We start from the raw sequence: 13167 nt of genomic DNA, 5'->3' as shown, positions 1-13167 counted from the left end.
CTTGCACTAATTAGTCAGAAAAAACATCTGCATTGACATTTTGCAACTGCTTGTATGGAACTCAATACAATTGAATGACATTTCTCATTAAGTATTTTATACTGCCAGGTTAATAATAAACGACACAGACTGCACTGGAACACATTTACCACTAGAGCCACAAACAGTAACAAAGCTTATTCCCTGCCACTGCTTTTGGTAAACAGCTGAGGGATGGGGCTGGAGAAATGTAACCACTCTCGATCAAATTCATAGACAGAGCTATGGATACAAGGACTGACCATGCATGATATCAAAATTATTGTTTTAACCATGTTTTCAGGCTTTTTTTTGTTTTTGTTACAAACAATTAAGTTAAACATGTTTATATTCTGGGTTCTGATGGGGTTAGGTCATGCTTCCTTTATAAGTTATATTCTCCAAGAATCAATGGGTAATTATCATTCATTTAAAAATCACAAAAATGTATGTAGCAAATACAGATTGCCCCTTTAAAATATGACTCAAGGTTAGGATTTAAAGGAGGGGGTATGGGGGAGGGGGTGGAGAAGATGGAGTCTATCCACAGGTGGTCCGTAATTCCACACAGTAATTACCAAGCAGTACATTGTGGGGATTCGGACCACTCAGTCACTCTGTAAGGGCGAGAAAAGGGCGAGTGATGTGGAAAACAGACCGATAGCGTGATGTCCCGTTGAGACTGAGACCATCCCCAGACACTTAAAAACACAGAGGAAGCACTATTATTGTGCATTGTCAAAGGGCCTTTTCACAAGCACTATTAAGTGAAGCTAATGAAAGTGGTGCCAAATGGACACACTTTCATTCAATTCAAATGCCATTGTGTTTAAAAGGCAGGTGCATCAGCCGTTTTATCTTAAAAGAAGAGTTGTTAGACAGCCAGGAGTTTCAAACAAAAGGTTAGAATGGTAACATTCTTTGTAGTGCATTATCAGAGGACGACTGAACAATCAAAACTAAGATCACAGCTGCACAATTTATTTGAATAGTTGAGGAACAGGGATTGGCAGTGTACTAATGGACATAATGTATGTCCTAAATCAGATGATTTTGATGAAGCTTTCTGTTGTTTGTTGTTGTTAAGTTGACTCATGTTGTATCTACTTGTTTCTGTCTCCTCAGATGCAATGGCAACTCCCTCTCCAGCAAAGAGCATGGGTGACCCTGGCATCACCCCACTGTCACCCTCACACATTCAGGTAAGAAACCCACCATGGAATATTCTGCATGGAGATAGAGCCATATGAAGTCTGTATAAACAACTCCATTACTGTGGAATGAGAGATTGGTATGAGAGATTCACCACACAGTCTTTTTAAGTTGTTAAACTAGCCACCAGCTTTTCCATCCAGAATAAATAACACATCTCCTTAAACGTTCTCCATTTGTTGACTCCAGTTTTCTGTCCTCCCCACCTCAGCAAAATGACACGGACTCGAATGCCCACACAGGACCTTCGTTCATCGTGGTGGTTGCTGTCGACTTTGGCACCACTTCCAGCGGCTACGCTTACGCCTTCACTAAGGAGCCCGAATGCATTCACACCATGAGGTGAGCCAAGCCAACGCTGCAATGCAGTCGCTGGGAGCAGGAAGAGAGAGAGAGAAAGAGATCAAGATAGATTGAGGGAGTCATGGGGAGGTGCACTCAGGTCAGGTTGTTCTGTAGCAGAGTCTTATTGAATATTCCCTGGCAGGTGATGCAGGAGACATTGCATGCGTGGTGCTGCTTTCTGTTCTTATTTAGGTCTTATTTAGGCGTAATCATAACAGAAGGGTTGCTGATAGCCAGGTAAAAGGTGTTTATCAAATTATTGCTCCTCTATTTCATTGTCATCCTTTTGGGGCATAGCCATGGTAGCCAAAATAATGGAAAAAAGAATGGCCTGCCCAGCATTTTTATACATAACCCTAAGCATGATGGGATGTCCATTGCTTAATTAACTCAGGAACCACACCTATGTCGAAGCACCTGCTTTCAATATACTTTGTATCCCTCATTTACACAAGTGTTTCCATTATTTTGGCAGTTACCTGTATCTGGGGCGGCAGGTAGCCTAGTGGTTAGAGCGTTGGACTAGTAACCGAAAGGTTGCAAGATTGAATCCCTGAGCTGACAAGGTAAAAATCTGTTGTTCTGAACAAGGCAGTTAACCCCACTGTTCCTAGTCTGTCATTGAAAATAAGAATTTGTTCTTAACTGACTTACCTAGTTAAAAAATTTAAATAAATCTGTCTGTTTGGCCTGTCAGTCACTTATGGAAGAGGAATGGCCCCTCCTCTGCTTTCTGCCAGAATGTATGTAGAACATTCCAGGCAGCAGGACCACTCTGCTAGGATGTAGGGAAGGAGGGGAAAGAGGATACTCAATCTATGGCTCTTTTTGTGGTGGATAAATGTTTATTTCTTCACTTATTGTTGGCAGAAAATGATCTTGTGTTGTTGGGACGTGATTTTATTTGGACTATTAGAATTCAGGATTCTAAACTATTCTAGGGCTTCTCCACTTCAGAGATATGTATGGATTGAATAGTACCTTCATTGATTCTTTAGCACTCATTATGAAGAAACTTTTGTGGCTGTTGATAGGTCGAGCAGGAGCCTTGTTTGGTTATTTCCATGTCTCAAATGGAGATATAAAGGGCCATGGAGGCTTCTAACTGGATTCCATTGACTGTCCTTAAAGGTCAGAAGAAACAGTGTTTGCTCCCTCTCTCATCAATGCCTCATTGGCAGACGTCATGTCATGGCCACAGTCAGTGTAATGCTCTTGTTAGCACTGGTAGGAGGAGCTGGTTCATTTAGCTGAGGAACCAGCTAGACTGCCATCCTGAGATTAGTAGGATCCTCTGACCCATAAAACACACAGGTCAACTCTTTTCCCTGTGTGTGTCAGGCACCAGGGCCAACCTCCTTACCTTGCAGTTCCTCACAAAGCAGACAGGTTTTTCTATGGTTTCATGCACTAGTTTTAAGGGGCCCTATTTGAACTTTGAATTCATGATATATCTTAGAGCAGCTGTGGCCAATCTTATCCGTAGAAGGCCAGTGTGGTTGCAGGTTTTTGTTGATTTGAGTCATTTTTCAATTTATAGCTAAACGTGTTGATATTTAACTGGCAATCAACAATAGTTCTTAGGAGTTGTCCATAGAGAAAACATGTCTGGAAACTCTATATACGACATGTTACAGTTTTATGCATGACTTTCGACCAAAATCTGCATTTTCCCTCTTGCAAAATTTCAACAGAAAATAGGTAACACTTTCTAACATCAGAAAATCTGTCAAAGGTGAAACTCGTAAATTCTGTAATAGTAAAAAAAAAGATGTTTGTCGGTTAGACTACTAGGTAGAACAGTTACACTAGCCCCTACACTGAGATGTAGCAATTATGTGCTTAATAACACAAATCTTTCTGTGTCTTGGTCATTTAAAAAAAAATATATATATTATTTTTTTTGCCCCCTTTTCTCCCCAATTTTCGTGGTATCCAATTGTTAGTAATTACTATCTTGTCTCATCGCTACAACTCTCGTACGGGCTCGGGAGAGACGAAGGTCGAAAGCCATGCGAAAGCCATGCGTCCTCCGAAACACAACCCAACCAAGCCGCACTGCTTCTTAACACAGCGTGCCTCCAACCCGGAAGCCAGCCGCACCAATGTGTCGGAGGAAACACCGTGCACCTGGCTCCCTTGGTTAGCGCACACTGCGCCCGGCCCGCCACAGGAGTCGCTGGTGCGCGATGAGACAATGATATCCCTACCGGCCAAACCCTCCCTAACCCGGACGACGCTAGGCCAATTGTGCTTCGCCCCACGGACCTCCCGGTCGCGGCCGGCTGCGACAGAGCCTGGGCGCGAACCGAGAGTCTCTGGTGGCGCAGCTAGCGCTGCGATGCAGTGCCCTAGACCCCACCCGGGAGGCCCCGTGTCTTGGTCATTTTTCTGAGAATTAAGTTGTTTTGTAGGAGTACTAGATAAAATGGAGTATCATTAATGTCACATCCTTAGGGTGATACAACACAGAGAGACACAGACTGGGAGAATTGTCTATTGGGGAAACCTCTCCTGTCATGGGTCATTAACTCCAGACGTCAGGTAACAGTTTAGTAAGATATTTTTACAGGTGCTGCCAGACCTTGCAGTGAAAACAGCTGGAGCCCCAAGATGATTTCCTTTGGATTGAACCATCTGCTCTCCAAATCCTTACAGAAACAATAATAAGCCCTCCGAATGGATCTGTAAAGTTTGCCCATACCTCGACGGAACTGTTTGGGGCTGCTTTAATGTTGTAGTTCTCTTATGATAGAGATTTCAGTGTAGAACGCCTCTTTGAATAGAAGAGGAATGCATTGCTGTATTGAGCATTAGCCAGTTGCATCTCTATGACAAAGCCATTAGCATTCCTTCTCTGTCCTCACTGTTGCTGGCCCTCACAATGGAGCAGGAATCTAATTGCCGATAGAAAACCAACCTGAGATGAAAACGGCTATTCGGACATGGCTGCCAGTTCCTCTGGAAATTGCCAACACTCTGACTCTCTCAACTGACAATATTTTTTATTGTGTGTATATTTTTTAGATATGATTTCTGTTCTTGCTACATTTTGCAGTAAGCCACAATTTAGTAATATGTAGGCTACAGTACGTGCATTAAGGCTTTTAGATGGTGATTGTCAGAGGTCTGAATATAAGCTTGTCTGGCCTCCCACTGCACTAAATGCCTGTCTTACAGACTACGCACAGTGAAAAGAAATGCATCATTTACAGACCTTCACTCCTTAGAGCTATTTTCAGTGAGGCATATTCCATTCCAGACCATCTACGGTCGTGTTATACAGTAGGCTAGCTATTTTTCACCTGTCATGTTCTTACATGTTAACCAATTTAGCTATACTGTGGAGTTATTTGCATTCATCAACAGTTTGAATCACAACCATGTTTTAAGTTCTGTTAGGACGACTAACGTGTGACAGTTACAACGACTATGTTGCTGTTGCAAATCTGAATCATCAGAATGAGTTTTGAATAAATAGGCTACAGGTTTAGATTTTTTGATTGTATCAAATTATCATGTTAATTAGGGTATATGATTTAACCAAACATAGATTATTAAAAGATATTATGGAGTTACATAGCGTGATCATGCTGTGATGTGATTAGGAGAAGAATTAATCATCTATTATCCATCTATTAAGTGGACATACCATCCGTCTATAGGGCTGTGGACATACCATCCAGCATGATGATGACGATGACAATGACAATGATGATGATAAAATGCTGTTGAATGATAAACACAGATTATGCACAAAAGAGCCTAAAATCATATTTGTAATGTTACATTTTGTGAGAAAAATGTTTGTACTCAGGGCACCATTGGGAATGAGTCCCTGGTCTCAATTGGGCTACCCTGTCCCGTTTGTTATAAGGATCGGACCAAGGCGCAGCGTGGTATGCGTACATTCTTATTTGTTTAAAGAATGAACACTGAACAAACTAACAAAATAACAAAACGAAACATGAAGCTATACAAATGAGTGCTGACAGGCAACTACACATAGACAAGATCCCACAACAGAAAGTGGGAAACAGGGCTGCCTAAATATGATCCCCAATCAGAGACAACGATAAACAGCTGTCTCTGATTGGGAACCATATCAGGCCAACATAGAAATACAAAACCCCTAGACCTATAACAACCCTAGACATACAAAACCCTAGACATACAACACTAGAGTACCCACCCTAGTCACACCCTGACCTAAACAAAATATATAGAAAACAGAGATATCTGAGGTCAGGGCGTGACATACCCTGAATAAATAAAAGTTAATACAAAAAATAAGAGTCTCAATTTAGATTAGCAGTGTGCATCCAGTGGTTTCCCCCAAATCTTCCAAATGAGTCCCTCACAGCAGGCTTCTCCCCCAGTGAGACTGACCCATAATCTCATCAGGGCACTTAGCAAACATATTCTCATCTCCAAGGGAACTAAACTAATTATAGTAACTAATCCTTCATTTATCTAGAACTAGTGAAGCACAATTAGTGTAGGTCATGTTGTGTCTCTTTTGTTTTTATTAATTTTTTATTTAACCTTTTATTTAACTACGCAAATCAGTTAAGAACAAATTCTTATTTACAATGACGACCTACTAGAAGGCAAAAGGCCTCCTGCGGAGACGGGGAGCAACCCGGGACGTGTGTGTTTTGGGGACCTTTAACAGAATGTGACTGGCAGAACGGATGTTGTATTTTGAGGATGAGGGCTGCAGTAGGTATCCTAGATAGGGGGGAGTGAGGCCTAGGAGGGTTTTTGTTAACAATAGCTGGTGCACAATCTCTAATATTAAGGAAGTCTCGAGGTTCTGCTCGCTTGAGTTGGAATACCTCATAAACTGTAGACCATACCAAGAGAGTTTCATCTATATTTTTTTGTATCTGTCTATTTACCACCACAAACTGATGCTGGCACTAAGACCGCACTGAACGAGCTGTGTAGGGCAATGAGCAAACAAGAACATCCAGAGGCGGTGCTCCTAGTGGGCGGTGATTTTAATGCAGGGAAACGGAAATCTGTTTTACCTCATTTCTACCAGTATGTGCATCTAGAAGCGAAGAAACTCTACATCTCCTTTACTCCACACACAGAGACACATACAAAGCTCTCCCTTAGCCTCCATTTGGCACTCTGACCATAACTCTATCTTCCTGAGTACTGCTTAAAAGCAAAAACTCAAACATGAAGTACCAGTGCCCAATACGGAAGTGGTCTGATGAAGTGGATGCTAACCTACATGACTGTTTCACTAGCACAGACTGGAATATGTTCCGGGATTCACCCGATAGCATTGAGAAGTTTACTACATCAGTCATCGGCTTCATTAATAAGTGCATCAACGATGTTGTCCACACAGTGACAGTAAGTACATATCCCAACCAGAAGCCATGGATTACAGGCAACATCCACACTGAACTAAAGGCTAGAGCTGCTGCTTTCAAGGAGCAGGACACTAATCTGTAAGCTTTTAAGAAATCCCGCTATGACCTCTGATGATCCATCAAACAGGCAAAGCGTCAATAGAGGACTAAGCCTGAAACCTATTAAGCCGAATCGGACGCTCGTCAGATGTGGCAGGGCTTGTAAACTGACATGGATTACAAAGGGAAACCCACATGCAAGCTGCCCGGTGACGTGACCCTACCAGATGAGCTAAATGTCTTCTATGCTCACTTCAAGGTAAGCAAAACTGAATCATGCATGAGAGCACCAGTCGTTCCAGACAACTTTGTGATCACGCACTCTGTAGCTGATTTGAGTAAGACCTTTAAACATTCACAAGGCCGCAGGACCAGACGGATAACATTCACAAGGCCGCAGGACCAGACGGATTACCAGGACGCGTACTACGATCATGACCAGCTGGCAAGTGTCTTCCCTGACATTTTCAACCTCTCCCTGACCCAGTCTACAGACTGGGTCAGGGAGAGGCGCAAGACCCTGGGAATAAACACCTCCTTCTGCAACTGGATCCTGGACTTCTTGACCGACCGCCCCCCAGGTGGTGAGAGTAGACAACAACACATCCGTCACGCTGACCCTCAACACGGGGGCCCCTCAGGGGTGCCTGCTTAGTCGCTTCCGGTTCTCCCTGTTCACCCACAACTGCGTGGCCACGCACAACTCCGACGCAACGGTAGTAAGCCTGATCACCAATGACGATGAGACAGCCTATAGGGAAGAGGTCAGAGACCTGGCAGTGTGGTGCAAGGACAACAACCTCTCCCTCAATGTCAGCAAGGCAAAGGAGCTGATCGTGGACTACAGGAAACTGAGGACCGAGCACGCCCCCATCCACATTGACAGGGCTGTAGTGGAGCGGGTTGAGAGATTCAAGTTCCTCGGTGTCCACATCACTAAGGATCTATCATTGTCCACACACACCAACACAATTGTGAAGAGGGCACAATAACACCTCTTCCCATTCAGGATTCTGTAAAGATTTGGCATGGGCCCTCAGATCCTCAAAATATTATACAGCTGCACCATTGAGAGCATTTTGAGTGGCTGCATCACATCTTGGTATGGCAACTGCTTGGCATCCGACCGCAAGGCACTACAGAGGGTAGTGTGTACGGCCCAGTACATAACTGGGGCTGAGCTCCCTGTCATACCACACGGCACCAAGTCTGGAACCAACAGGACCCTGAACAGCTTCTACCTGCAAGCCATAAGACTGATAAATAGTTAGTCCGGGTAGCTATTTGGTTAACTATTTAACTATCTGCTAGTTTATTATCTATCCTGTTGCCTAGTCACTTTATTTCCAGGTATATGTACATATCTATCTCAATTACCTCGTACCCCTCGACTCAGCACTGGTATCCCGTGTATATAGTCAAGTTATCACTACTCATTCTGTATTTATTATTACTTTTATTATTATGTGTTATTGCTTTTCTATTATTTCTCTATTTTCTTTCTCTCTGCATTGTTGGGAAGGGCGCCGTAAGTAAGCACTTCACTGTTAGTCCTCACCTGTTGTTTATGAAGCATGTGACAAATAAAATTGTATTTGATTTGACTTGAGGTTCAGAAAGCCATTAATGACTGACAATGAGGGACTGATGAGGACACACTACTGTAGTCTGTGTGATTGACCTGAGACGTGTCTGTTGTCTGCAGACATTTTTGTTCAGGTTGTAATATGGACAGGATACATTAATGCTTTGAAATGCATTCTGCCTTATTCAGACATATTGAGCCAATTGACACAAATAGAGAAACTGCACTGCAGGTGGTTTCAACAGATTAAAGATAGATGAAAATAAGATAAAAAGTAAACAGATGAAAGATAGAGGCCCACCCACAACCAAATTGGAGAATGTCCCCCTAATAAAGCACAAGATGCCGAAATATGCTATTTGTTGTAAAAAATGTATCAATTAGCTGCCATAATTCAGTTGTTCATTGGTTTAAATGTTTTGTGGTCTTTCCTAGACGCTGGGAGGGCGGCGACCCTGGAGTATCCAATCAGAAGACGCCTACCACCATCCTCCTGACCCCGGACAGGAAGTTCCATAGTTTCGGCTACGCAGCACGTGATTTTTACCATGACCTGGATCCTACCGAGTCCAAGCACTGGCTCTACCTGGAGAAGTTCAAAATGAAACTCCACACCACTGCGGTAAAGACATACATGCACTCACACACACACACATATACACACATATACACAAACACACACACGTCCCTTATTACTGTCTGCCCTTGTGCAGGGCTGGCAGCTTGGCTGCCCTGAGCTGACTTTGCAGCAAGCTCTTGAAGTTCTGTGTTCTGTGCCAAGTAGGAGGAAACACAGCCAGTAACTGTTGGCTCAGGCTAGTGTTATTGCACATATTTCACCATAGAATTATGAATGGACATGATTTGGATAAGGCTATTCAAGTATGTTGGCTCAATCTGTCTTAGTGTTTATCAGTAGATGTCTGTATGGTGTTTCAATTCAAATATTACGATAACATGGAACTTTTGTTTTCTCTGTCATCGTTTCTTTCCCCCAATCAGAATCTCTCCATAGACACAGAACTCCATGCAGCCAATGGGAAGAGAGTAAAAGCTATTGATATTTTTGCATACGCTCTGGCGTTCTTCAAGGAGCAAGCACTTAAGGTAAAGTATTAACAGGTTCTACTGCACGGTTTATCTTTTATGCAAAACAATACACTGAGTGTACAAAACATTAGGAACACCTTCCTAATATTGAGTTGCACCCCCTTTTGCCCTCAGAACAGTTCATCAGGGCATGGACTCTACAAGGTGTCGAAGGCGTTCCACAGGGATGCTGGCCCATGTTGATTCCAATGCTTCCCACAGTTGTGTCAAGTTGGCTGGATGTCCTTTGGGTGGTGGACCATTCTTGATACACACGGGAAACTGTTGAGCGTGAGAAACCCAGCAGTGTTGCAGTTCTTGACACACTCAAACCGGTTCACCTGGCACCTACTACCATACCCTGTTCAAAGGAACTTCAGTATTTTGTCTTGCCCATTCACCCTCTGAATAGCACACATACACCATGTCTCAATTGTCTCAAGGCTTAGAAATCCTTCTTTAACCCGTCTCCTCCCCTTCATTTACACTGATTGAAGATGATTTAACAAGTAACATCAATAAGGGATCATAGCTCAGCTCATGTTTTGTACACTCAGTGTATATTGAGTACATGTATCTGTTATGAATTAGAAATAGCTCTTAATACTCAGTGATAGTGCTGATGTTATGGTGGGTCAGGGAAAAGAGATACCGTGTTTAATGTGATCCCGTGCAGGAGTTAAGTGACCAGGCGGGTGCAGAGTTTGACAACATAAACATCAGATGGGTCATCACAGTGCCAGCCATCTGGAAAATGCCAGCCAAGCAGTTCATGAGGGAGGCAGCCTACAAGGTGGGTGGGTCCCTGTCAATCAACACACGTCCATGTCCACTCGCATGCAATCACACAGAGAGGCACGTACGCTCATGCATATACACACACAGACACACAGTCAATCATTCAATTGGAAGAACTGTCTGTCTGCTCTCAACATTTCAAACGACAATGTTGTTGCAGATCAAACCATCTATCCCCCTCAGTGTAAATGATGCTTCCGCATAGTCTCACCACTAGCTCTTAAGAGGAAAGCCATCTGTCGTTTGACAAAGGTACTGCAGGTACTTGGGAAAGAAAGTGATGACGGAGCATGATTAGTATAGTACATGAGAGAAGGTCAAATCCCACTGGGCAAAAACTGGTTGAATCAACGTTTCCACGTCATTTCAACAACAAAAATTATACTTGATGACGTTAAAACAACTTGGAAAACTGATTGGATTTGCAAAAAGTCATCAACGTAAGGGAAAATGTATGCACTCTCTGGATAAGAGCATCTGCTAAATTAATTTGGTATTTTTTTAAGCTAAATCCAACGACATGGCGACATGTTTTGTTGATTTCACATTGAATTCATGTTAGTTGACTCAAATGTGCAAATGTAAATCAAAACTAGACATTGAAATGACGTCTGAGCCCAGTGGAATGGGTGTGTCAGTCTGTCTGAGGCTGCAGCACTGGATAGAGACACCACCCTCCCCTCTGCAGTGAACAAAGAGGATGGGCTGGGGAGAGAGAGGGAGAAGGGAGGGGAGAGAGAAATAGAGAGAGATGGCGAAGGAGAGATGTGAGACGGAAAGGAGAGAGGCTTTTTAGATGGCTTGACCACTTGATATCTGCAGTGGGGATTGAGGTACAGTAAGAGGGGGAGGATGTTCGGTGGGGGGGGGGGGCTGCATATCTGCAGTGACTCAGCAGCCTCTGGCTTGATCATTTATTATTGGCACTGGGGGAAGCAGGCAGACCTCTCCCTTACCCACTCCTCCCTCTTCAACTGTCCTCCTCCCTCTCCTCCGCTCCTTCACCACAACATGCAGATCTCACAGAGCGGAGAGATGTGATGCAATGCTCAGATTTTATACGTAGCCTGTCTTTTTCTGTGTGTATTGTGGATAGAAACACAAACCAGCCTGCACAGCATGTGTTCATTGATTGGTCTCCATTGTTCTGTTGATCGATAGATCTCCATTGTTCTGTTGAACGATAGGTCTCCATTGTTCTGTTGAACGATAGGTCTCCATTGTTCTGTTGATCGATAGGTCTCCATTGTTCTGCTGATCGATAGGTCTCCATTGTTCTGCTGAACGATAGGTCTCCATTGTTCTGTTGATCGATAGGTCTCCATTGTTCTGCTGATCGATAGGTCTCCATTGTTCTGTTGATCGATATGTCTCCATTGTTCTGTTGAACGATAGGTCTCCATTGTTCTGTTGATCGATAGGTCTCCATTATTCCGTTGATCGATAGGTCTCCATTATTCTGTTGATCGATAGGTCTCCATTGTTCTGTTGATCGATAGGTCTCCATTGTTCTGCTGATCGATAGGTCTCCATTGTTCTGCTGATCGATAGGTCTCCATTGTTCTGCTGATCGATAGGTCTCCATTATTCTGTTTGTTCGATAGGTCTCATTTGTCTCTGCTGATCGATAGGTCTCCATTGTTCTGCTGATCGATAGGTCTCCATTGTTCTGTTGATCGATATGTCTCCATTGTTCTGTTGAACGATAGGTCTCCATTGTTCTGTTGATCGATAGGTCTCCATTATTCCGTTGATCGATAGGTCTCCATTGTTCTATTGATCGATAGGTCTCCATTGTTCTGTTGATCGATAGGTCTCCATTGTTCTGCTGATCGATAGGTCTCCATTGTTCTGCTGATCGATAGGTCTCCATTGTTCTGCTGATCGATAGGTCTCCATTGTTCTGCTGATCGATAGGTCTCCATTGTTCTGCTGATCGATAGGTCTCATTTGTCTCTGTTGATCGATAGGTCTCCATTATTCTGTTGATCGATAGGTCTCCATTGTTCTGTTGATCGATAGGTCTCATTTGTCTCTGTTGATCGATAGGTCTCCATTGTTCTGTTGATCGATAGGTCTCATTTGTCTCTGTTGATCGATAGGTCTCATTTGTCTCTGTTGATCGATAGGTCTCCATTATTCTGTTGATCGATAGGTCTCCATTATTCTGTTGATCGATAGGTCTCCATTGTTCTGTTGATCGATAGGTCTCCATTATTCTGTTGATCGATAGGTCTCCATTGTTCTGTTGATCGATAGGTCTCCATTATTCTGTTTGTTCGATAGGTCTCATTTGTCTCTGATGTTCGAATGCTGCAAAATCAGTGGTTGCTTGAGGAAATGTAATAGGTTTTGGAAATTCCTTTTATGTTAGGATCGCATGATTTATCACTGAGTATTTTCCTGTTCAAATCTGTGGCTTGCCCAGATCCCCATACTTTCCGAAAAGCTATTTATCATTTAGTAGTGAACTAGATTGTTTTATATTAATTATGGTTGTGTTAAATGGTTCCAGCTGTAGATTGTATTTACACAGTATTGTATAAGTGTATGTAGACAGTATATTTGCTTTTACAAAATGTATTATTTGAGTACTGATGGCCATATTGTCTTACTTCCTATTTGGAGGTATCTTGAATCCTTAGCATACCCTGAATACTTAGCAATGAGGGTTGACCACAGCAACTTACT

The 13167-nt window shown here is 43.0% G+C and overlaps 1 protein-coding gene across 2 annotated transcripts in view; it reads left to right on the top strand.

Moving 5' to 3' along the window:
* The window catches only part of LOC129836281 (heat shock 70 kDa protein 12A-like), a 49271-nt gene that overhangs the window by 20495 nt on the left and 15609 nt on the right, over window positions 1–13167 (top strand). For both annotated transcript variants that reach the window (XM_055902227.1, XM_055902226.1), the window contains exons 2-6: window positions 1144–1220; window positions 1442–1572; window positions 9025–9211; window positions 9592–9696; window positions 10355–10471. In XM_055902227.1, the coding sequence (XP_055758202.1) occupies window positions 1144–1220; window positions 1442–1572; window positions 9025–9211; window positions 9592–9696; window positions 10355–10471 (617 nt within the window). The remainder of the gene's footprint in view (window positions 1–1143; window positions 1221–1441; window positions 1573–9024; window positions 9212–9591; window positions 9697–10354; window positions 10472–13167) is intronic.

Source organism: Salvelinus fontinalis, chromosome 37 (genome assembly GCF_029448725.1).
Source record: "Salvelinus fontinalis isolate EN_2023a chromosome 37, ASM2944872v1, whole genome shotgun sequence".
NCBI classification, from domain to species: Eukaryota; Metazoa; Chordata; class Actinopteri; order Salmoniformes; family Salmonidae; genus Salvelinus; species Salvelinus fontinalis.
The sequence above is the reverse complement of the archived record's forward strand: the minus strand, read 5'-3'. Positions and strand labels throughout refer to the sequence as shown.